Consider the following 25,715-nt stretch of genomic DNA (forward strand, 5'->3'; position numbering starts at 1 on the left):
CTCAGCAACAACACAATAATTTTTTTTTTTTTGGAGAAATTCGAATAAAGATGAACAATATATGGTCCAACGTGCATTGTCATTAATTACTTAATCAATTAAAATCTATTAAAATTAAAAGTTTTGACTTGAACGAGCAATATGATGATATCGGAAAATCCGATAAGCCAAAAAGATGTATGAAATAATATATACAACTCATACTTAATCCAGTTATTAAAAGAAATTGGATTATCCGGGCACTTATAGAAGTTATGACCAATTAAACATAGGCATGTTTTTGTTTTAAAATTGCAAATATGTGCGCGCGCGTGTTGTTATCTTTGACGCCCGCTTATTCCATCATTATGTGTCAAAACTGACTGAAATTTACAGGATTTGTTGAGGAAAGTATCAGGAATCCAAAAAATGCAAAAAAGGGAATTTCTCCGTTCCACGTACGTTATGCGCGCAAATACGCGGACAGATCCGCACGCGCGGAAATTTTTGAAACGCTTACAATTGTCTGAAACGTATAAAAGATAACTTGGTTTGGGGTTTTAAGCACTTTAAATTCTTATTTCTTTTTGACGCGCGCGTAAGCGCACGTTTGAAATGGAAGGCGCATGTGCGTGGGCTAAAATTCTGACGCATGACCTGAGCATGATTTTATGTCAAATTTGAATTGAAATTGATATTGCATGGCTGAGGTACGACCATTAATGACATTTCACATACTGACGTCATGATGACCTCACGATGACCTGGCGTCGCTGTAAAGTCAGGCAGTTCTAAGTTGGACTAAGATCTATCTTCAGGCCAAGTTTCATGACAATGGCTGGTTCCATTATTGAGATATCCTGTGAACAAGTTTACGGAAGAATAATAATAAATTCTTCCATACAGAAACAAAATAAATACTAGACTTAAATTCGTAACTTTGACGAATTAGGTGATACGTATGCTATTTTTGTATCATGAAAGTGTGCCGATGATGATCTAATGATAATATTCATAAATACGATAATGACGATATTGATGATGATGATGATTTGTTGGTTTTAAATGACGATGACAATGATTAAAAGTGGAATAGCGCCCCCTTCAGGTATACGATAGACAATTGTTATATGTTTAAACTATTAATTTACTAAACAAGCTCAAATTTTCGCCTGATTGCAGAGCCTACCAATCATTGAACTGATATTTCGACGCACTACATACGCAACATAATGAACAAGTCTAGACTGGAATGTAGTATCAATCACCGCCCATAGGTATATGTTGTTATGCGTTTGTTAAAATTAGAAATTCCCAAATTTACAGTCGGACGAAAAATATGCTTTTTTAGGAAGCCTTCACGTCGGGGCCTGCACAACGGCTGGGCTCGGGGGGCTAGAGCCGCCCTCACTTTTTGAAAAAGTATGTTACAGAGAAAAAGAAAGAAAGAGAGAACAAATAAAGTGACCTGCCAATGTCACAAATGAGGTATCAAAATATGCTCATCTGACTGTAATTGAATACCTAAAACCCCCGAGATTCCGGGGGATCTGCCCCCTGGACCCCACCAACGGCCCTAAGGCAGGCCCCTGGATGCTCATCTAACCGTAATTAAATACCTAAAACCCCTGAGCTTCCGGGGAGTCCATGGGGCAGAGTCCCCAATTAGTGAACTGCCAGTGTCACAAATAAGGTATCTAAATATGCTTATCTGACTGTAATTTAATGCCTAAAAACCCTAAGCTTCCGGGGGCTTAGCCCCTTGACCCCCTGCCGGGGCTCAGGCCCTGGACCCCACGCCACTTTATGCTCTACCTGATCGTTAATACTCCACTTTGAAAAACGTTCCGCGGGGCCTGCATGTAACGTGTAAGAGTGGTGGTGATGCAGATTTTTCATCTGCCACCCCCCTTCCAAACGTTTTTGCTCATTACGCCACTGCCCCTGGAAGGTGAGCCCCCTGGAATATTTGCCCCCCCCCCCCCCCCACCCATCCCCAAACTGCTTCCGGCGCGCCTGCACACCTCAGTCATACAGCATTATGATTACAGAGTGCCATCATAATCACCACCATCATCACATATCTTTCACAAAATAAGAAAATGAAAAGACACGAAATAAGCATCAGTACTAAGTCTTTTTATCAACATTTATGAACTCATTTATCGACATATTTATTTATATAATGATCTTTATAAATGCAACATAACATTATATTACATCGAATGAGAAAATTAACCCAAGAATGGGCTGTTTCTCTTTAATAAATTTAGAAATGTGAATATTTTTAAATGAAATTCATATGATTCATTCAATTATCAACATCCTATGGAAAGCACAGGTATTTACTGAGTTTTACGAGTACTTTTTAACATAACATTATTGTTGTTATTACTACTATTACTTTGTACCATTATTATTGTTGTTCATCAGATATTATCATTATAATTATCGTTATTAGTATTGTAAAACATTTTGTTGATAACGAATCAACAAACAGCAATTGGCGTCTTTTGTAAGGCCTTGCTCATAAACATTGGCCGTCCAAAATCGTTCAAATAATAATGCATCCCATGCAAAGCTATAGAATGTCAAAGCTAACAATTAAGCTGCCCCTCTAGTCCTCTTCCGGAGGACATACTACGTGTGATCGAATCTCTTTGAGTGCAACTTGGAAAAGCGCCCACTCCCGACGAAATACAAATAAATCTGCTTTTCGATAAACAATGTTTATCGATAAACAGAGTTTATCGTCGCGTCGTTTGACCAATAATTCAGATAAACACTGTTTATCGCTCGATAAACACTGTTTTTCGGCGATAAACAGTGTTTATCTGAATTATTGGTCAAATGGCGCGCCATAGACGTGCATGGGTTTGAATGCATGTTGGAAACTGGATTGTGTCTGGGCTACGACGGCCTATATATTATTGTATACATTACTGTCTCATGATTTTGCATGTCTACTGCCTCGCTCGAGTGACCTCGTTCCATGACCTCGATATTTTAAAGTGACTATCGTGTCATTTATTTTGTAACAAATTAATTTGTTTGCTGTATTTGCTATTTTTGCTATTTTTGCTTGTTTCACGTTGTATATCATCTCATGTCAAGGCCTTCTTGCCCCAATATTATTGTTACGTCCTTCACCATTACAACCACTTCAATCAAATGTTAGTTTTATTTATGGGAACCTATAATCTACACATGAGGCTTCAGTTGCCTGACGTATAGGACTGCGTCAGTACTTGACGCGCCTTGAGAAAGTGACCCCGTACAACAAGGGAATGCAAAATGACCATTGAGGGAATACTTAAGTGAATTAGAGAGGATACACACCTCTCATTTACAGACTCAATTAGCGCAGGTGATAATGCAATCGGAATGACGCCGCGTATGCAAACGCGCACGACAGAAAGACGACGGAATATCTTCGCACATATCTGTCGTGTGTTCTTATTTCTCTTTGGTGTCGGTTCCGTCGGTTTCCCTTGGTTTCCGCCTCCAGAGTTGATCCTTGGGTTTACAGTTGCAGTCAAGACCAGAAAATGTCGGACAAAATGGAAGCCTCGATGTCCACGCCCAGGTTCTGATGTAAGACATTCCGTAGGGTAATTCATAACATTGATTGACGAGGCGAGAGACTTCGGTCTTGAGCTCGTTATCGTCTCCGATTGCGTCATCGTTGTCGTCGTCGTTTTTGGAAGAGCTGTACATGCTTAGCATCTTTCCTATACCGCGTTCAGCAGGTGTACCTGTAAAGAGAGTTTGGAGAGTATAGTACCGGGATTTAAAACGTCGAAGTAAATTTCCAAAAATACCCAGAATTTCTCTTTTGTATACTGGTGTGCAACCTATATAATCTAATCTGATGTTTTATTTGATTCTTGGAGGACCATCCCCTTGACTATTATCCCCGGTCAATAAGCGAGTTCGTGACTAGGATTTGCGCATGGGCAGCTAAAGGTCATTCGTACCCAAATTGTAAAACCATTGAGACGAATACTCGGATCGTGCACATGAAATGTATGTAATCAGTATTCATTTATGCACCAACAGTACATTTATCTGATACACATGTGGAAGTATTCTTCTCAAGAGGCAAACAAAAGGTATTCATGAAGCACCTCCATCCCTTTGGCAGTGATTATTCTAAAATGCACATGTGGGACGTATCCATCGTGTAAAAGATCTGTGGATATTTTGGGGTCATGCGTTCCAGAGCTACATGTTTCAAGTTTCAAGTTTCAAGTTTATTTATCTTTCTTTCATAACACACATTACAAATATGACATAAATATAAAAGAGTGAACAGAATATGGCGTTACAATAGAAAGATGAGGTGACCTTGGTTGAAAGCAAGGCTTGTGGATTTAAGGTCCCTCATGAGTAGTTCATGAGTATGTCCTAAAAGAACAAACTCGTCAGATAAGAATAATGTGTACGTTTAAATGCTTACAAAACTAATACTAACTAAACAACTGATAAAGTATAAATAAGTACAATAAAATCTACTGAGTACTAAATAATGGCTATAAACAACTGGAACAGGAATATACTACGAGCAACAGGAATGAAATACAGACAAAAACTAAACAAGACAGACAGATGAATGGATGTTAGAAACGGGAGTAGAATTATGCTGACCTATATAGCAAATAATTTTCTTAAATATTGATCACAACTATAAATCTAGACGATATCGACTCAAATACAGTAACTTCAGTTTGCGCTTAAATACATAAATACTGACCGATTGCGCTATTCTTGGTTCAAGGGAATTCCAAAACCTAGGTCCAGTGGACCCCAAAGTAGTAAGGGCAAATTGCGTTCTAACAAGAGGTAAGTGATATGCTTGCGCCTGTCGTGTGGAATAACTATGAACTTGGTTATTTTTCTTAAATATTCCAGCCAAGGCTACGGGCAGTAGACCTGCATTCAATTCATACATTAGAGCTCCTAGTTGTAAATGATAAATATCTTCAACTTTCAAAACACCACTAGTACAAAAAAGAACATCTGTATGCGCAAGATAGTGAGTATTACAAACAATTCGTATTACTCTTTTCTGTACCAGTAGTAATTTATCCATTTGAGATTTGAATGAGTTGCCCCAAGCTAGCACACCATAGTGCAAATATGGCAAAATTAAAGTTGCGTACAACATACGTAAAATATTCAGCGGGAACACAGATTTCAATTTATAAATTACACCAGTATTTCGTGACAATAATTTACAAAGCTTACTAATATGGTACTTCCAATTTAAATGTTCATCAATATGCAAGCCAAGAAATTTAATTGTAGATACCCTTTCAATCTCAACACCATCAAACATTACATTGCCAGGCAATATACTCAAAGAATTACTAAAGAGCATATAATTAGTTTTTTTTAGATTTAAAGACAACTTGTTTGCATGAATCCACAAAGTCGCATAAGTCAACTCGGAGTTTACAGTCTGCAAAAGAGTTTGTGGATTTCTGTGAGAGAAAAATACACTTGAGTCATCTGCAAATAAAATGAATGATAACATCTTTGCGGAAAGTTGAAAATCGTTAATATACACAATAAACAAAAGCGGGCCTAGAAGGGATCCCTGAGGGACCCCACAAGTGACGTCCCGCATATCTGAATCAATTCCATTTAAAGTAACAAACTGTTTCCTATTTGTTAAGTAGCTTCTAAACCAATCTAATGCTATTCCCCTTACACCATAATGGCACAGTTTATTTATTAAAATATAATGATTTACAGTATCAAATGCTTTAGAGTAGTCTAAGAAGACACCAACTGTATGCATGCGTGCATCTAAGGCACTGGATATCTTATCCACCAAGTGTAGAATAGCATGAGTTGTAGTGTGTTTTTCACGGAAACCAAACTGAAAATTTGACAAAATGTTAGCATTCATCAGAAATTTTATCGTCCGAGTATACATTAGCTTCTCAAGAATTTTAGAAAAGGAATTCAACAAAGAAATAGGACGATAATTATTCAAGATAAGGGCATCCCCCTTATTAAAAATGGGCACAACCTTTGCAATCTTCATTTTCATGGGTACAACACCAGTGGTCATTGATATATTAAATATATGTACGAGGGGTTCTACAATACCAATAATTACATTTTTTATCAACTCATTTGTTATATAGTCACAACCTGGACTTTTCTTATTCTTTAAAGAATGTACAATATCACATAATTCTTCTACATTCGTTGGCAATAAAAATAAACTATTATGATTAGGGTTTTCTAAAAAGGATCGAAATGTTTTTTGAGACTCTGGAATGACACGCGACAAATTCTGGCCAATATTACAAAAATATTCATTGAATTTATCTACAATAACTTCTGGATCATCAACTACATTCCCATCAATGTTTAATTTACTTACATCAGACGCTTTCTGCTTTGGCTTAAAAACATTCCTAATCACTTTCCATGTCCCTTTTATATCATTATGAGTCGCCTGAAATTGAGCACAGTAATACTGCTTCTTAGCAGCACGTAGGATTGAAGTAAGAGTATTCCGATAAATAGTATATTTCCTATGAGAAGACTGAGATTTACTTATCTTATACTTATAGTACAACTTATTTTTCCTGTTTATAGACCTCAATATAGAATTAGTAATCCATGGCAATCGAGGGGTTGTTCTACGATTTCTACTATTACATTTACGTAAAGGTAAATTTTTATCATACAGCAAAAAGAATGTATTTAAGAATTTATCATATGAGCTATCAACATCATAATCACGTAATACTTCTCTCCAATCACTTGCTAACAACTCATCTCTAAATTTAGCAATACTGGTAGGATTACTTTTTCGAACATATCTATTACTAGAAATATTACGGATATTCCTACCAAAAGACATCCTCGCATATACTGGAAAGTGGTCTGACAAATCAGAAATTATAATACCCGCATCTGGTAAAGGTCGTACATTACTAAAAAATGTTATCAATGAGAGTAGAAGACGTGTCTTTAACTCTGGTAGGTTTAGTAATTAAGGGCAATAAAGAGAAAGATATAAACATGTTTAAAAAGTCACAAACGTATGCATTCACATCGTGCTGAAGAAGATTAACATTATAATCACCCATGACAAAGACTGTTTTATGTAAAAATATTGAATTTGATAACACAGTTTGCATTTCATTTATAAACAAATTCACACTACCTTGGGGTGGTCTATAAACGACCCAAATTATAACATTTCGTCTGCCCGGAAAAAAAAATTCTACAAAAACACTTTCCATTAAATCATTCATTACATTAACTTCATTTAAAACTCGGTAATTCAACTGTGTGGGGACATACAATGCGACACCTCCTCCCCTCCTATCTTGTCGATTATTCATAATCATATTACTTCCTGGAAGAGAAAATACATTTCCTTCAATTTCACTTGATAACCAAGTTTCAGAAATTCCTATAACCATAGAACTGTAGCACATGTTCCGCAAAAATACATTTAATTTATCAAAGTTTGCTTGCATACTACGAACATTAAAATAAAGAAAAGAAAGCTCGTTATCACCAGAATTACCAATCTTTTGAGAGAATTGGCTTTCTGTACAATAACTACAGTGACTCATGACAGCGTCATTGCCTTCACCAAGATCATACTCTAACGAGTCTGCGCTAGATTCAAAATAGTTGCGTATATCATCATCATTTGTGATCATCATTTAAAGATTCATACATGTATAGAGTGCAATATAATTGACAATGATTGACATAGAAAGGCAGCCTACTACGTACAAAAGAAAAGGACATAAATATGTACAACAAAAACGGTTGAGTATACTCAAAAATATGCATTATAGGCATAGGAAGAACAGGATAAAACATGGAAAAGGTGAGAGAAAAATTGGCAAGAGAAAGAAAAACAGCGGAAGAGGGATAGAGAGCGGAAAAGATAAACATAAATGAAACAAGCAGTAGAACACTGGAACATGTTTACTGCCAGCCAGAATTTGCCATGAGAAATGTGGTATGGAACAATGTTGGATCGAAAGGAGAGAAAAGAGAAGTGCGTAAAAGACAGAGCAATAGGAAAAACGAGTTCATAGTTTGGCAATATCTGCCTCACATGTAACTAGTTTCTTGATGAAACCACCATGTGAGTCCTTGATGCCAGCAAATATGCGGCCATCGATGCTCCACGCCCTCAAGACTTTCTCCGAGTGACGCACCTTGTGAAAAAGTTTCTGATTTGTTGCAATCAAATCCTCATTTATATATATACCCGTTCCCTTGAGCTTGGAACGGGCTTGAGTAAAGTTGACTTTTGTGCGGTAGGCGCCGAACTGTAACTATGGGCCGATCCTTCGACCGGTCCACTGCTGCACCGTTGCCGCCTCCAGGTGATGTGCGGTAGGAGCGGTCAATGTCAGCTGGAGTGATCGCAAACCCCAGCTGATCAGCCAACCGACAGATGGCATCATCCGTAGACTCCTGTGGGCGCTCCTTAATGCCATGGATACGGAGGTTGTTGCGCCGGGAGTGTTGCTCCTGGATGTCAGCCTTCCGCTCGAGACGGGAAACAGCATCCCTGCAGCTTTCCTCAGATTTCGTGAGGCGCTTAATTTCCTCCGCATGAGCCCGAACCTGCCCCTCCAGCTCCAGAACTCTCCCCTCCTGCTCCTCGAGACGGACGACTAGGCCAGCGACCGCTTCTGATACTGCTTTTTTCACTGCCTTTTCCACGATATTAGTCAACAAATCACTATTTCCAAGCTCGGTCATTACATGGCGAGCAATCTCTGCGGGGGGTATTTTTTAGCAGGAGGCATGGTAACGGGTTTCCCAATTCCAAGAATAAGGTGATAAAGATGACGGAAATAAACTGTGGCTAGGCTAGTGAATATACAGCATCAAAACATCACAACACAGCACAGGAGTCAATTAGGTCAAACAAAAAATCAGTGTGAGTACAGTGCATGGCTGCATATACGTATTACCACAGTGAGCTGCACGTGGTATGCACTAACACAAAAGTTAATGGGTGGTACAGTTGAAAGTGGCCATGTGCAAATCCAGGGAATTGGTTCCCTAAAGATAACACTTGATGAGGCTGGCAGTAAAACAAAACAAAGGTCAAATGTCACTACATCACTCCTAAGCCTATGACCTCCAAACTGAGGATAACTCAAACTTTATTGAGGTTTTAAAGTCAAGCTATGTAGACACCTTCAAAGGCAGTTGTTGCTAGGTAGAAATTGAATATCGAACATGTATTTACGAACTCGCGTATTACCCCCAGGACAATGCAGCTTGGAAAAGTAACCCCCAGCTAGACTACCTCGTATGACCCTTCTCTCTTCCCCGGAAATTGTTTTGATCATGTATAGTTCTTTTCATCAAGGGTAATGAGCCGTCATGATCCGCGTGAGGTAGCTCATGCAGTGACCTAGGATGCCCTAGAAAGCAACTTGGTTCAAATTTCCTCATCTATTAATAGTTACTTTTAAACTTCTCACACAACAGGCTTGATTGCATTGTTACTTGGTTGAACGCATAATATGACATTAATCAGATAACAATAACATCGTCGTTAAATACTCCAGACGTCATGTTCCGCTCTCATGCACTTCTCTTCATTAGATGTACTGTGTATGTAACACATGTAGTGTGTCCCGTGTAGTAAAATAAATGACTGGGTGAATTCAGTATTGAATGTAGTATCCCTTTTGCATGTAAACTGTTTTTTTAATTAATGACTGCAATGGTATACAGAGGAATAAGGTTTAAGTATATTCTCTTAAAATCATGCAAATATTGGAACGAAATGCTAATAGATTGATGGTGATAATGTGACCATTATTTATTAACATTATCACCATCACCATTATTATCATCAGTATGATCAAAATTGTTTCATCATTATCATTATCATTATCTATTGTATGGATGACCGTGTTCCTTCTCTTACCACGCATGCTAAGTGCTGTAAACTGTGTATCACATAACTTTGCTTGAACTTTGCCATATTTGCGTGTGTGTATGATTTCTTCAGCTCTTTCAGAAAATAATGAATTTTTCACAATGTAGCGGTCGTAACTCACCATCTAGCACGACCTCATAAGTAAGCGTTTTTCGCTTAAATATTTTGTTAAACACTATCATTCAGAGGATAGATATGCTTTAGGCATCGTGGCAATAATACAGTTTATTTTCGATCGGACATGAATGATTTATGATTATTGTGATTGCTAGACCTTTCTCACATATACCAAGCATCTGTCTTCTGATATTTGCCATTGTGTACTTGACATTATTCAGATAATAATAACGTTGATGATTATTATTATAATCAACATCAACATCTATTTCATCGTTATCATTGAAGAATGGCAACAAAATTACTAAAATTACGCTTATACACAATTGTATTAAAGCTTATATTGGAAACCACAACCAATTAGTTTCTATTTGTTTTTATCAATTTTTCCTCTTTTATTATCATTTTAAACACTGCATAACGAACCTCGCTTCAACTGTGCCAAATCTAGCACAAATATTACATTCTCTTTGTTTATGATGATTACAATCTTCACTTCATTCGCTTCCCTCGCTTCCCCTGTTTAAGGTAATGTTCTCATTAAGTGATACAAAATGGATAGTGTTTAATTGGGATGTGATCTTTTTAAAATGAAAGTCTGTTGTCAATTTAATTGATATTTATCATCATATCGAGGGGTCAGTGACACAAAGACGTAATTCCATTTTGGACATTTTGAGACAAAGTGGTTAATGTGTCACTGAGCACTTAGGTCTTAAGGAGTTAAGGCGACTATGTTTTACTAGCCATTGACGTCAATGGGGTGTTGTGTGGAGTTAAGTCTTTGTGTTTCCTGGAAGGCCCACATTTTCTGAACATTTTGATATCAAAACTCGTTTAGGCAAAATGTGAGTACACCTCTTTGTGTCACTGAACCTTAGTCCACTATCACAATACTCGTTCAAGTAATAAATTTCATTATCCTAAAGTTAATACACAGTGTTTAGTTAATTCATTAAGACACAGTGGTCCACGCTTGTGGAATCATCTCTCAGAGGAAATAAAGAGTTCAACATATATAACTTAATTTAAACCAAAGTTGAAAAGGTTATACATTGATGATTATTATAAAAAATAAAAATAAATCTTCATTAAATTTACAATTACCATTACCCCTCCCCCCCCCCCCACCCTTCTTGTATGATTGTTGATGTTTTTTGGTAAAGTTTGTTACTGATCAATCTGCATAATTTGTATTTTGTTATTGCAATTGTTTATACCATGTAAATTGTCCCTTTACGAGGAACTAATCCATACAAGTATTTTTAAACTTTTTTGTAGTTACCGTTTTTTCTCCTACTATGTGTATTTGCCTTTTTTGTAAATACTATAATATTGTTTGTATGCTTGGGAAAACTTAATAAACTGAACTGAACAGATCTGAACTGGACTGATATTTCCTCTATCTTGCAAGCGTTGAGTTTTCTTACGCCATTCGGGATAAACACCTTATGCTCCTTACGCGCGTGAAATAGCGCAGTGGACAAGTGAGCAGAACGGCCTTATATAGATATCATGAAACAAGTTAAAGAAGTTAGTAGACTGTTTAAAATATTTAGAGGTTACCCTGTGGATTGAAACAAGGCTCCTAGAAAGCATCGGTACATTGCATCAGTTTAAACAGTGAAGCACTGAAGCACGAGGCAAAATGTGACTTTTAAAAGGATTTAAAACATTAGTTCCTTAAACCCAAACTTGGAACAAGGCCATTTTGACAACACTTTTTAAAGACTCTCGTGCTCATTTACCCGTGGCAGAAATATTATGAATACGGTATCATTGGACAGAAAATAAGTTATTCTTTATCATGAAACCAATATTAAAGTCATAATGGTTATGACTGCTTAATTAAGAGCTACCTAAGTTGGATACACTTTTTTATACGCACTTTTATATATATATATATTATATATATATATATACGTCCATGTCCGTGAAAATTAAATGACGATGATATTAGACACTCAATATGACTTTGTGTTCTATAGTTTGTTTGCATACCTGGTATTGTGTTGTCGAGGATGAAGCCTGTTAATCCACCAATGAACATGCTAGTACCAAGAAGGACTGCAAAAATTTGATCAACCGTCGCTGATCCTACGGACAGAACAGCGGCAATAAATATGTTAGAAAGAGGTTAAAAACCCACTGCGCTATGATCTCTTTTGTTTTAGTTACGTTTAGTATTATGAAGTGGTCATTGCACTATTTTACAAACTCATCTATAACCTTAACTGATAGGTCTACATCTTTAGAAAGAAAACCTGTGATAACAGTATCATCTGCATATTTGATGATGCTACACTCTCTTACATTACATTGACAGTCACTTGTGTAGAAGGAGAAGAGCGCAAGGGAGATGACACAGCCCTGGGGCGCCACTGTATTCACAATTCTTGGACAGGATTAGGCGTTACCTTAGTGTGGTCTGTCACTTAAAAACTCTGTATCCACAGACTTAACTGGGTGGGAGTCCAATATAAAAGAGTTTGTTTATCAGAAGGTGGGGATAATAGTGTTGAAAGCACCGGAAAAATCCACGAAAGTGGATCTTACATAGGTCTTAGCATTGTCTAAGTGGGCGTATACCATATGTAGGTCTGTTAATACTGCATCATTAACTCCTCGCTTACATCTGTATGCAAACTACATGGGGTCAATATAAAGGGAAGTGTACTCAAGAAGGTACTTCATTATGATATTTTCGAAACATTTCATGACACTACAAGTGAGTGAAAGGGTCGAAGATTACTAAGCTCCTTCACTTTTTTCCCTTTAGGAATTGTTCTTATCAAGGATGTTTTCTAAAGAGTCGGGATGTATTCCCTTTCCAGTGAATGGTTGAAAAGTTCACTAAATAACCCGGCTAACTGATCCCTACAAAGCTTGAGTACTTTGTACAGCACCGTCAGGCCCCGGGGCTTTATTAGTCTGAAGTGCCCCAAAACATCGCCTAACATCACGTTCAGAGATGCAAATTACATTTTCAGATTCACTTAACATTTGCCTTAGTCTGAGTGTAATAACGTATTGTAAGAATATATTACCGATCGCGACCCATCTTATAAAACAAATAATGCAATATTGCGAGTATGCTAGGGCAGGGCCAGTGCACCAAGTTAGTTAATCAGTGCCCATAGCGAAAATGCACGCGCCCTCAGGGTAAGTGCGTTATCGACATTGAACTGACACACAAATAAGTGAATACGCTAAAAGGATCGTTTAACAATGTTAAATCTGAGATGCACGGTCCTACGTGTTGTCAGTGTCTGTGATTTGGTGTAATATTGAAGCCCTAAAAAATTGATCAAGAAGTGCCTCAAAAAAGTAAAAATCTTTGGGTGACCGGTTTTACCATACTCGTTTTCCCCAATAGACGGTAGTGTTATGAAAATTTTGTAATTCAAATCATAAATATCTTGATAATAGGCCAAGCGATCGACTTGTAAAAGTCATAGGGTTCCTGACTGACCTAAAGGTTTATAATTATCATTGCAGCATGAGCTAAATCCAGGATCGTGTTTCAAAATCTGAGACAAAGTTAACGGATCCCTTTAAGTTTTTTTTTTTTTTTTTTCATTTCGTGATCTGGAGATGTCGTGTCATAGTATATTCTTCATTTTACTCTCAATCCTAGGGTTGAAGGTTCGAATCCAACCTTGGCACTAACACTCTTTTAGACACTAATTCACTCTCCACCAAGTTGTTAAATGGGTATTTGGTATAATGCGGAAGTCGTTGTATTTTTCTCAGCAATGTGAGCCTCTGTAAAATGGCGACTGGCTGGAATACTCCATAGGGAGTGGGGAATGTGAAATGATAACAGGGTAAAAAAATAATACTTGTGAAGGGCTTAAAGACATGTATTAAGCCAAATAATATTATAAGTTTAGTTTTTTCGCGTTCAGTGAGCCTGCAGGCCTTTGGACCCTTATAAATTAACACTAATATCTAATACGTCTTCAAAACAGGGGCTAGTGTTCTGTGCAATACCTAGCCCAGTGGGTGGACTCACGCTAATCCGCTGATTATTGTGAAAACCCGATTGCAACTACTTCCGAAAAAGAATCAATTCACGGGCAATTTTAATTTAAACCTTATTTTAAGTACCTTTAAAGACCGTCATTACTAATGGGCCAACATGGAATAGACCACCCAGCCAGGTCACTGGCAGGTGGCTAATCTCATCAACTCAGCTCTCAACATCAGAAAAAGAGGATCATGAGGGACCAACAGGCACCGATTGGGGAAGATTTCTATATAGAGGGAGCAAGTAGCTACAAGTAGGACAGTGGGGCTTTAAATCCATGTACGGAATGCGTAGAAGGTGAACTTCAAGTTTGTTCATTACAAAAGGCGACGAACGAGGCTATTAAAGTCACCTAGGTTGATTATTTTCGAAATTAGTTGCGATCGTGGTTGACGTAAAATCTGTACTGAATATATTACACCTGTCTGGATAGCATGCGGATTTTTCGACATGTAATCTGGAAGGCTTGTTCCAAGCAGCAGAGAAAAGCCAACAATGAACAGATTTCTTGGAGAGTTGATGTCCACATACTGAAGATTCGAGATACCGACTGACGTCACCATCCCTGAAAAACAGAAAGAATTTCTTGTGATTTTCGTTTCCCATACATTTTCTTTTAATTCCATTTATTTCTCACCCCTTTAAAAACTAACATTCCACAAATACAATTAAAAAAAATCAGTTCCTGAGTATCAGTAAGAATCAGTATCTAAGAACTGTATCCAAAAAAAGAAACGTTTAAAATAAGTGCACTGTAGTAATAATAATAACAACGACCACAACAATATGAATATTTCCACTATGTAAAAACGTTTGATATCCGTGTTTCCATATGACTATGTCATTGTAACTTTGCTAATGTGTATTATCTATTTGTGTATATTATTTTTCATTGTATATTGTTCATGTGATTTATGTAATGTCAACAACTGAATTTCCAAATGGACCAATCAAATTTATCTCAATCTGAAGCTGAACAACTGTTCTTTTTCTATAAGTGGTACAATATTGGTTAGCGTTCGTCGACTTTAAGCTCTCCTTGTCGTAGATGACGCTGTTTATGGTTACGCACAAATCCCTCTCATAAAATGTGAGTACAAGAGGACACTTGGGGGAACTTGGGGGAACCCGTAGGGGCGGACTGAGACTGAAGTTCGTATGGGGAACTACGTTGCTACTGTCGTCGGAATTGCATCACATCCCTCCCTTATTTTTTATAAACAAAATCTTGTTCCGCCCCCGAGTTAAATAGTACAACGGAAGAAGCCAAAAGAAATGGTAGGGAGCAGTGTTTTCTTACCTACAGATACAGCGATGATGCCACCGATGATTGGTTCGGGAATAGTCGCAAATACAGCACCAAACTTGAGAAGTATTCCCATCATTACAAGAAAAGTGGACATCACTTGAATTACCAAGAGACTGCTCACCTACAAACGGTAGGACACCAAAGATAAAAGATAATAATAATAATAATAATAATAATAATAATAATAATAATAATAAATAATAATAATAATAATAATAATAATAATAATGATAATAATAATAATAATAATAATAATAATAATAATAATAATAATAACGTTTTATTTACCCCGGGTAGCCACTTGTTATTATTACCCTTCTCCAATCTAATATGCTGAGCGCCTAGCTAGAAGGCAGAAGGTCCCATTGTTATAAGTCTTTGGTTTGACTCGACCGGGGTTCGAACCCACGACCTCCCGTTCATGAGGCGGGCGCTCTAACCATTGAGCCACCATGCCTTATTCCTTAATTTGGCTGTATAAGAGATGGATCTTTGCCCACATCAACAAAAGACATTGTGACCTTATACCAGGGATCTATATGTATTTATACGTAACCTAGGCCTTTCTTTTGCGCTGCGACAAATCTATCTCATTACAAAAATACGGGCTTCGGTCTTTAAGCTTGCAATCAGAGATGACTAATGTTGAATGAATTCTCTGTTAATAATAATAATGATCGGTCTGTTTATATAGCGCGGCAACTATATGAATAAACTCTACTGCACTTAATATGAAGTATCATATTATTACCACAGCTGTAGCTGAGCCGCCAAAATAATGCGCTAAAGAATTCAAGGATTTTTTTTCTCCTACTGGATACCCATTAACTTCACTTGCATAGTGAGGGTCAGATGTAGATACATGTCTTGCCAAAGGACACTAGTGCTGCGGTGGGACTCGAACCGCGAACCAAATGATCCACCATCCGGCGACGTTTCCACGGGACCATGACACCTCTGTTCTATGTCGCCATCAGTTACCGTGGTACGGCAGCAGCAGTTGTGCAGATTAGGTAATTTAGGCCTATCATTATCATAAACGGTAGCAGAGGGCGGTATGCCAAATTGTGACATGGTAATAAAGCTCTGTCGCCCGACTCATTTGATTCTACACAGAAAACGAGCTGAAAATAACAATAAATTGACTACTTTAACAAATAAAACAACACTAGTAAATCAAAATGAAAGTGTAATTTGTTTGCTTTACTATAGTAGAAAGAACATAGTCTTTTCCATATTACACTAGTCAATCTTTGCCAAATATGTGGTATTTTTAGCAGAATGGAGATGGATGTAAAAAAAAAAACGTTTTGATATGCCTACTTTTGTCAATCCGATCATCCCTATGTTGGTCGAGTACGATGTGGCGCTGACGCATGCGCCCCAAAGCCCTGCGAGGAAACCGCCAATGCCCTCTATGCCGATCCCTCTATTCAAGGCGTGATCGGGTGGATTAGGTGCTCCGGATAGTTTGGCACATGCGTAGTAGTCCCCAATGGACTCAACGATGGAGGCAAGAACGGCGGCGCTCATCCCAAACACACCTCCTGCAGAAAAAGAGGGCGCTCCCCATTGTCCTTTCCAAGATTAAAGAGAAGAATGAAAATAGATTTTAACTTGTTCATCTAATGTAGTCAAATACACCCATATCTGTGCCTCACAAGATCGAATGCCAGTAACAGACCTGTCATAACAAACCAAGATTTAATTTCTGTTGGTTAAATATTTAATGTCATTCCTAAATAGAAAAGCATGGTATTAATATTATATTATCCTAATCCTTCATCTTGCAAGAAACTGTTCACATCTATGGACCACATTTTGACGGTAAAGGTCAATGCAATCACATAATTATATGCACATCACTTTAGGGTGTGATTTTTTAATTTTTGGCAAGATTAAATCATGTTGGTGAAATCAAAATCTTCCGAGACTGAACGACAATCAATATTGTCAACAAAAAACCTTTACAATTTCAGGGTTTATGAAGAAGAGGGTGTTGGATGCCGCTTCTGAAAGGTAAATGCACTGCTTGTTATTGAGTTACGCATCAGAGGCCAGGGCCATGCCTAAAACTCAGCTATTTTGACCTTGTACTTATTGAGACCAAACATACAAAGTATTAGGTAATAAGTTATACTTGTAATGCAGTCGGAAGTGTGAGGTTGAAAAGCACTGCATTTTTTAATCCATAGGTCTTACTAGTTCCCTCAGACTACGCCATTTTGTTTCATCTTTTCTCGTAAAACCGCTGGCAGGTAAAGGGATTAGAACCTGCCCATACCATCCACTTTTAAAACCCGATGGCCAAATGAAATGAGTACCTAACCAAAACATATATGCCACCTCTTCAGATTTGTGGGGTTTGTTGTTTGTTCTAATTTTCTATTATATAATAATATTACATTTTTATATAGCGCTTAATACAAATTTCTCTATTAGCGCTTTATAAATATACTATTACCCCGTTCATTGGATTCAGTGCTTGCCCGCTTTACAAATATACTATTACCCCGGTCATTGGATTCAATGCTTGCCCGCTTTACAAATATACTATTACCGCGGTCATTGGATTCAGTGCCTGCCCGCTTACAAATATACTATTACCCCGTTCATTGGATTCAGTGCTTGCCCGCTTACAAATATACTATTACCCCGGTCATTGGATTCAGTGCTTGCCCGCTTTACAAATATACTATTACCCCGGTCATTGGATTCAGTGCTTGCCCGCACACACTGTGTGCACAATCTCCACTCCCTGGGGAGCATTCCAGCCGGGCGTTACTTGACGCTCACAAGCTGTTTGCCCCCCCCCCCCTACCTTTTTGTAATTATAAGTCTTAGGTGTACGCCATACCTTCATATTTTCGACCTGATATTCAGTCTTTAAGGGTTATCATAAGTATTGTTCTTGTTGTTTGTTTTTGTTGCATGATTGTTCGCTTGTCTTGCTTGTACAATATTTTTAGGCCTTTCGCCCATTTTTAAGACAAAGTTCTGGACCTTCCCCTCTTACAATTCCTGATTTACCACTGGGTAAGGGAAAAAATCAAGGTGCTTTAGTCACGACATCACTGCTAGCATAGGTAAGAAACTAATTGCATTTTTGTTTCCACACCCTCTCCCCCCCCCCCTATTCGAAGTGGTCAATTGCCTCGTTTACTTTTAAAAAAAAATTTCTCACCTGGGTAAGGGAAATAGAACCAAGGTGTATTAGCCACGCCTTCACTGTTTGCATCGGTACGAACCCTGTAGTTAGGTGAGCTAGGATCATTTGGGAACACATCAGTGATAGTCAGGATAAAACAGAGTAGCCACGAAAGGACTGCGGCGATGAAGATCTGCAATCAATGTGTAACAAATTAAAGGATTTGTTATGCAAGACGAAACTTAACAACCATAAAAATGTGACTGCTAAAAATATAGGGCGATTCCTTGAAACCTTCCCTGTACCACATTTGCCCCATGTATTAAAGATAAACTTGAGTTCTGGTAAAAAAAAATAATAATAATAATTCTCACAGAATCAAACGAAACTTACACTGAGTGTGCAAAATTACAAATAAATGACATGTGCTAAACAATTTTGGAAGAAAATGTGTACTGGCTGAGTAATGAGCAAAGAAAGATAAGGAAATCAAGGTAGTACTAGCACCGGCACTATTTGTGTAGTCCCATATGCATTTTCTATGTACAGTGCTTGTTACTTTACCAAGACTGGGCCAAATTTATTTTGATTTTGATGACTCCATAACCTTGCAGTGCACACCAATATTTACATGCTACACGATCAACTGATTCTAATCCATTCCACACCTTTTATTTCACAATGTAATCGCATTTACCAGAACTCACCTTTATCTTTAATATGTGTCAATTGGTTATTGTAAAACCAGGAATTTTCACGAGCCTTGGGCCTACTAGAAACTTCTTCTACGCAATCGAAAATTCAGTATTGTAGTTCAATCATTTCGAAGCAGGAGAACTTTGCTAATCTGGACCACTCGTAAAAGACTTTAGACAATTTTAGGTGGCATAAGACTTCCGTGAAGATCTAACGAGTGTAATATGTGTAAAGCGCCATGGGCGTCAGAACCTGACGGATACCGGCACCATATAAATAACAATATTATATTTTATTATTATCATCATTTAAATGCCCCGCTCCCCGAAAAAAAAATTCCAATCCGAAACTGCAAAAAATCAGTACATAATGTTTAAATGTTTTCTTTTGCTTTGAGGTAGAATGGTTCGTACTTACCGGGAAAAGGCGGAATAGGGGGTATCTAAAGACATGGCATCCATTGCTTTTGCTGAACCCTAGACAGGGAACCTTGAGACGGTCAATGTATTGAGAGCAGAGAATGATTAACGCCATCGTGCTGTGAAACAGACAGAGGGAACAAAGGGGTTAAGAAAATCACATGATATGGCAATTCCATATGGACGAAACGCAACACAAATCTAAAATATATCAACATTCTTCTTTTTTGCAAAAATAAATGTCTTCCTCACAAAGAATCAGAAAGAGCAGAGCAGCATTTTCAAAGAAATTAAATTGGCTGAAGTGGTAAGAACTCAGATCGTCTTTTTTCCTTTCAAATTGAAAATGTTAATTCATTATGGCCAGTGCCGAAGACAGGTCCTCAGTTTTGAGGGATGATTAATGAAAAAACAATAAAGTGTAAACATGTAAAAAAAAAAAAAATAACTAGAACATTCATCGTCAAAGGATTCAGGAGATATTGCGATCGAGAAAATTCAATTTCGGATCGGCGTGCGCGCTGCAACTAACAAAAAGTCATCAAAACAACGAGACCTTTAATACTTAGCGCACGAGTGTTTATAGTTTACAACTGATTTATCATAAAATGTGATCCATCAAAAATAAGGTTATATCATAACTTTCAATGCGAAATAGCATACAATCAGTTTTTACCACTTTTTACTTACAATTTTGAGGATATCTGCTCTCAAAATGAAGATTACCAGACCCTTATCAGTAAGTTCATAATTTTTCGGAACGGACGCACATGACTGCAAAATTTGCCGATCTTTTGTAAATATTTCCACAATTCCATACCCAATTCCAAGGAAAATTCGTCTCTGAGTAATCTTATGTTACTATTTCCATTGGTGATATCAGATTTTCGAAATCCTTCCGATTTTTGAGATAGCGAACTTAGGTCAAGCGCGAACTATTCTCACATCACCACATATAAAAGAGGCACTGCAACCTGGGGAAATACTGTACACTCTTTCTCCCCACCTAAAATTATGGGGAGGAAACATAATCCCCCCCCCCCGCCCTATTCTCTCATTTTCTACGCCCACGATCATGACAATTACCACTTCTCCGTGTAATACCGTTACCAATAATTGTTTAATAGTTGTACCCTTCCCTGTGCAAAGAAATATATATGTATTTTTTATATGTTCTATCGGCCATGGCTATCTGTTCTGGGGCTCTATACTTAGGCTGGGATTCAAACTCACAACATCGTTACTAAAAAGTAAAAAGGGCGAACTGTCCGTGTTATATTCTCTCCTCTCAAATCGTCCTTAACGAGTGCACAAACCTTAAAACAAATTTAAGTAAAGAAACAGTTTTACGATTTACAACCAAAGTGATATTTATTTAGACGTAATCCTCTACACGTGCTGTTCTCTTTTATCAATGTTCTAGACACCTTACATAAAAGAATACTGTATATCGTTTGATCTCTTGTAAAATGTATTATAAAAGAAATAAGTACCAACAACTGTTTTGTTTGAACAAGGAACAATAAACAATAAAATTCAATGTTTTCTCATGTGGAAAAAAGGCATCTGTTTCCAATGATCTCTCACTCGTAAAGGCCTCTGTTTTACCTCCCAATGGGTGTTTTTGTGTTGTATACAGGTTTAACTGTATTAGACTTGAACATGGACTTGGACTTTTATCTCTTTAGGATAGAGTGAAATATGGAGGGCTTTATATTGTATTTGGGCTTAGGGTTATGTACATAATTGGGATTGGGTTTAAGTTAGGAATTTGGTTGGAGTTAGAATAAGTATTTGTTGTACAACCCACTGGCATTATTATTATCATTATTGTTTCTATCATTACTATTATTATTGTTATCTATTATTATAATTATCATTATTATTGTTATCATTATCATCATTAATATTACTATCATATTATTAAGTATTTGGCGTCACCTGTGCCGAGGAGGCGGAGAGCAAATTGAATGACTGTGAATTGTCTCTCCTCCCTCTATAACTGATTTGGATGTGCAGGTGCACCACCACACCGGGGTTTCCCCTACTCTTATACGAAAAGTGCAATTGTTTCTTAACATCCTGTCCGAGGGACGGAGTGTGTTCCTGGGAAACCTGCTTGTGTCTATGAAACGGGGGATGGGCACGTTAGCACACAACACAGGTTTCAGTAATCCACTGAGGTTGGATTTGAACCCACGATCGTTGGTTCGACAGGAAGCCAAATTTACCGACTGAGCAAACTTGAAAGTCAACAGAGCGAATTTGTATATGGAATACTTACAACGTTGCAATTCCCCAGTGGACACTGCACTTCTCTGTTGCAACGGGTGTGAGGGACAGACCTATTAGAGTAACCGTTGGTGCTATGGTTAGAGGCCCGATGTATTTCATCAGGATACTGATGATTCCAGTAAAACCAAGAACAATCTCGAAAAAAGAAGACACTATAAGGGCCCCTTGAGTCTGCAAGTATAGGAAAAAGATCGATTTTATTTTGTCCTAACAGAATGACATTAATGTGTATAACATGAAGAGTTTCACACTCGGCGCTCCAAAAATCAGTGGTCTGGCTTAAGTTGGTCTACCTTTAACGAAGACGAGCCTTCGCTTAGATAAACGTATTTGCTTAATGCGGACGCTGCATAGACCTCGCTCCATTATGCATTGTTTTTCCTTTTCTTTTATTTATGTAAAGCAATTACAGATATCCTTGTATTGTTAGATTACATGTTTACGTTACGATTCTTGCAAACATACTCCCATCACAAACCATGTGAATTAAAACAAACTCGACCCTTCTAGATTTAAAACAGGGAATAGCATATTGTTTGAAATCTAAAATATCAAACTTATTTATTGCATTAGTCATGATATTAATTATAAATCAATTACTGGAAATAATCTGTAAGGATGAGTTATGATTTTCATGAAATATAACGGTTTTTTTATTCATTGTATAATGCTGACGAGATATGTTTCTGGTGTTTCTAATTATATTGATTATCTCTATTCTAGAATATTGGCACGTGAAATAAAGGGATGATTCCGAATATAGTAGTTTATCTTACCTCTTGCATGCGACTATAAAACTCTGCATTATCCTCAACATTCGTTGAGTTATCTGAATGAGAGAAATAGACAAAATCCATTAGAAAAACTGAAGGAAAAAGTGTATTGATTGCTAGTGAAATAGTACTACTGATACTTAGCTTTTATCCTTCTAAAAAATTGATATATAAGGGTTTTTTAAATGTTATTTACTCATAATGCACCCTTTCAAGATTTTATCACTTATGCAAAAGCAATGTTTTTCTAGATTCACGGAAAATCATCGATTCATCGAATCATCGTTCTCATTTTATTGCTGCTCATTGAATTAATTTACAAGAAATAGACAATTACAGCCGTTCAGAGCGATGTGTGTTTTGTTCACGTTCGATGTTAACATTCAAATGTTATATCAAACGTACATGTATGTCACGGACGCGAAAATATGGTTCTTGGTATCGAGGACAAGCTCGAGTTCTTTAAGAGATTTAATCAATCAATTAAGAGCTTCATCATTTATTCTGTTCCTATTTAGAAGAACCTCGTAGTAGCTATGTCCCATGGAACAAGTTGCTTTAGAGAGCTCTCTTATTTAACAAATGGCTACAAATAAGTCTTAAACTCTGCACCAAATTCTCATATAAAACATTTATGTAGTCCAATGTATCCATGCCTGTGTTCATCTATTTTTATTCTTGTGATTATTTAGCAATATTTAACAGGTAATTACTGTGATGCTATTAAAACATCACAATACATGCTAACCTTTACGCACTTCGTAGATGAACTATCCACACGTACATGATTTTATCGGGGACCACAGTGTAAACAGAATGTGTGCTCACACACTAGGACTTATTTTCACCCTGTTTACGCTATGTTCAAAACGTTTCCACACTTATTTTAAACTGTTTCCGCACAATTTCGGCCTAGAGTTCGGACAAATTAATACTTCATTCATTCTTTTTCCATACAATATTCAGACGTGTTTCCCAATGCTGATACCACTTTCATTATGTTTCCACACTGGTGCCACGCTGTATTGCCACAATTTCATCATAACGACTGCTTTCAGATTTAACTGTGTGACAGTGAGGGGCACTTAGTTCAAGACTGCTTACCATCTCTAGCTGACGAGCCGCTCGCATATTAACCATAGAAAGTAAAATAACAACAAAAGTTACAGAGGGTGCAAAAACTGTGGGAAGTTTTGAAACTTTCCACTTTGTGCTCACACTATTTATACACTGTTTCCTACTCTTAACACACTTTCCTACTGAGCTCACTGCGTTTCGTCAAAGTCTTCACACTGTTCAGCCTTTTCCTCGTTGTTTTCACTATTTCTCGTTACTGGGTTCACATTTTGTGTTCTTTGTCCCGATTGTTGTCACACCGTTTCTTCACTAAGTTTTCTCTAAGCTGTCATCTAGAGGTTTCACACGATTTCCACACTATATTCCCACTGTTCCCTCAGTGTGATCACCACTGTCTCCACCCAGAGTTTGAACTGTTTTAACACATTGTACTGTTAACACTGTTGCTATACCTTACTAATCACAATCATGGGACAGGGGGAAACACTACTATGCTCTTTTAGGATGACTTACCGCCTCCAGCTGGACAGGCCTCTCGCACATTCATCATAGAGATTAACGGAACAACAAAAGCAAACGAGGGTCCCTGGACAATGGGAAGTCTACGTCATGGAAAAAATGGTAGAGAAAGGGGAAATGTATTAAAAGTAATTTTCAACAGCATGAGCTGCGGGATGCTTAAGTCCATACTTCCCTGGGGTCGGAGTGCAGTTTGCATTTACGAAATAATAATTGACCATTTTCTCAGTAGGATAAGAAAGAAATGGTTTCATCATAAATTACATTGAGAAATTGAGTGAGCTTGATACGAAACAAAACATTATAAATATATTACCCCAGTCATCGTGGTCATGGAATTCAAACACGTACATTTTGCATGTATCACTTTCACTCTCTTGGAAAAAGTACATCCGTATCATGAGGTCGGAAATTTTCACAAAAATTGAAAAAACACTATTTCTAAAAATATTTCGGTCAATTCGGGAACGTTCAAAGCAAAATAATATATACAACGTAATGTATAGAGGTGATATGGAACGCATGATGCATGGTTCGTCCACTCCCTAGAATGGCGTTTGTGTCGTTTTGCTATACTTAAATCTAAATTTGCCGCTCTCCACTTATGTGAAGTAAATGGTACTCGGTAGAATGATATTCTTTTAATTATTAAGGCTGGGAGTCAGCGCCGAATCATGGTATCTCTGATAGAGCCGATGTAATAATAGGATACTTTGTAAAACTCGATAGACTATATTGGTATGGCAGCTTGCATTATGTAAATAGATATATCACTGTTATTATCATCAAGAATAACATTATTATCATCGGCAGTAGTATTAGTATAAGTATTATTATTATAAGTACATGTAGTAGTAGTGGAAATAGTAGAAGTAGAAAAATAGTATAGTACTAATAGTATTATAGTAGTAGTAGTAGTAGTAGTAGTAGTAGTAGTAGTAGTAGTACTGGTACCATAGTACTAGTAATTGTCGTGTTGTTGTTTTGCAGGAAAGGACATAGGTGTGCTTACCGTACACCAAAGGTCGTCATGATGAATGTCTGGATTCCAGATAGAAAGCAGATAGTGGCGAGGAGTTTGGAGAGGAGAATAACTTTCCCCTCGATGCATAGAGCTGGTCCCAACACAAAGGGTATGGCAAGGCATCCACCGAACATTGTTAGAAAATGCTAGAGGTATCATATTAATGAAACATCAAGAATTAGAGCAAGCGATATCTTTTGTTAAAATATGGTATTTGCTCCGGCTGCAATTGGTCAAGGCTATATTTCATACATAGGAATAGGGTTCGGGTATTGTTTGCAGTTGTGTTTTAGTTAGGGTTAGGGTTAGGAACCGAAAAGGAAAGACATATTTGACAGGCGCGGATCCAGGATTTCTTAGGGGAGGGGGCC

The 25,715-nt window shown here is 37.5% G+C and overlaps 1 protein-coding gene across 2 annotated transcripts in view; it reads right to left on the reverse strand.

Annotated features, from left to right (window-relative positions):
* Positions 1 to 2,122: 2,122 nt before the first annotated feature.
* Positions 2,123 to 25,715, reverse strand: part of LOC592004 (solute carrier family 23 member 1) — a 45,515-nt gene continuing 21,922 nt past the window's right edge. For both annotated transcript variants that reach the window (XM_030996162.1, XM_030996161.1), the window contains exons 3-13: positions 25,333 to 25,490; positions 24,315 to 24,403; positions 22,728 to 22,780; positions 21,941 to 22,122; positions 19,655 to 19,775; positions 18,578 to 18,734; positions 16,717 to 16,970; positions 15,385 to 15,514; positions 14,506 to 14,649; positions 12,056 to 12,151; positions 2,123 to 3,734 (exon numbers count right to left, since the gene is read on the reverse strand). In XM_030996162.1, coding sequence (XP_030852022.1) covers positions 3,436 to 3,734; positions 12,056 to 12,151; positions 14,506 to 14,649; positions 15,385 to 15,514; positions 16,717 to 16,970; positions 18,578 to 18,734; positions 19,655 to 19,775; positions 21,941 to 22,122; positions 22,728 to 22,780; positions 24,315 to 24,403; positions 25,333 to 25,490 — 1,683 coding nt within the window. In that variant the 3' untranslated portion in view covers positions 2,123 to 3,435. The remainder of the gene's footprint in view (positions 3,735 to 12,055; positions 12,152 to 14,505; positions 14,650 to 15,384; positions 15,515 to 16,716; positions 16,971 to 18,577; positions 18,735 to 19,654; positions 19,776 to 21,940; positions 22,123 to 22,727; positions 22,781 to 24,314; positions 24,404 to 25,332; positions 25,491 to 25,715) is intronic.

Source organism: Strongylocentrotus purpuratus, unplaced genomic scaffold, assembly GCF_000002235.5.
Source record: "Strongylocentrotus purpuratus isolate Spur 01 unplaced genomic scaffold, Spur_5.0 spur5_scaffold_3, whole genome shotgun sequence".
In the NCBI taxonomy this organism is placed as follows: domain Eukaryota; kingdom Metazoa; phylum Echinodermata; class Echinoidea; order Camarodonta; family Strongylocentrotidae; genus Strongylocentrotus; species Strongylocentrotus purpuratus.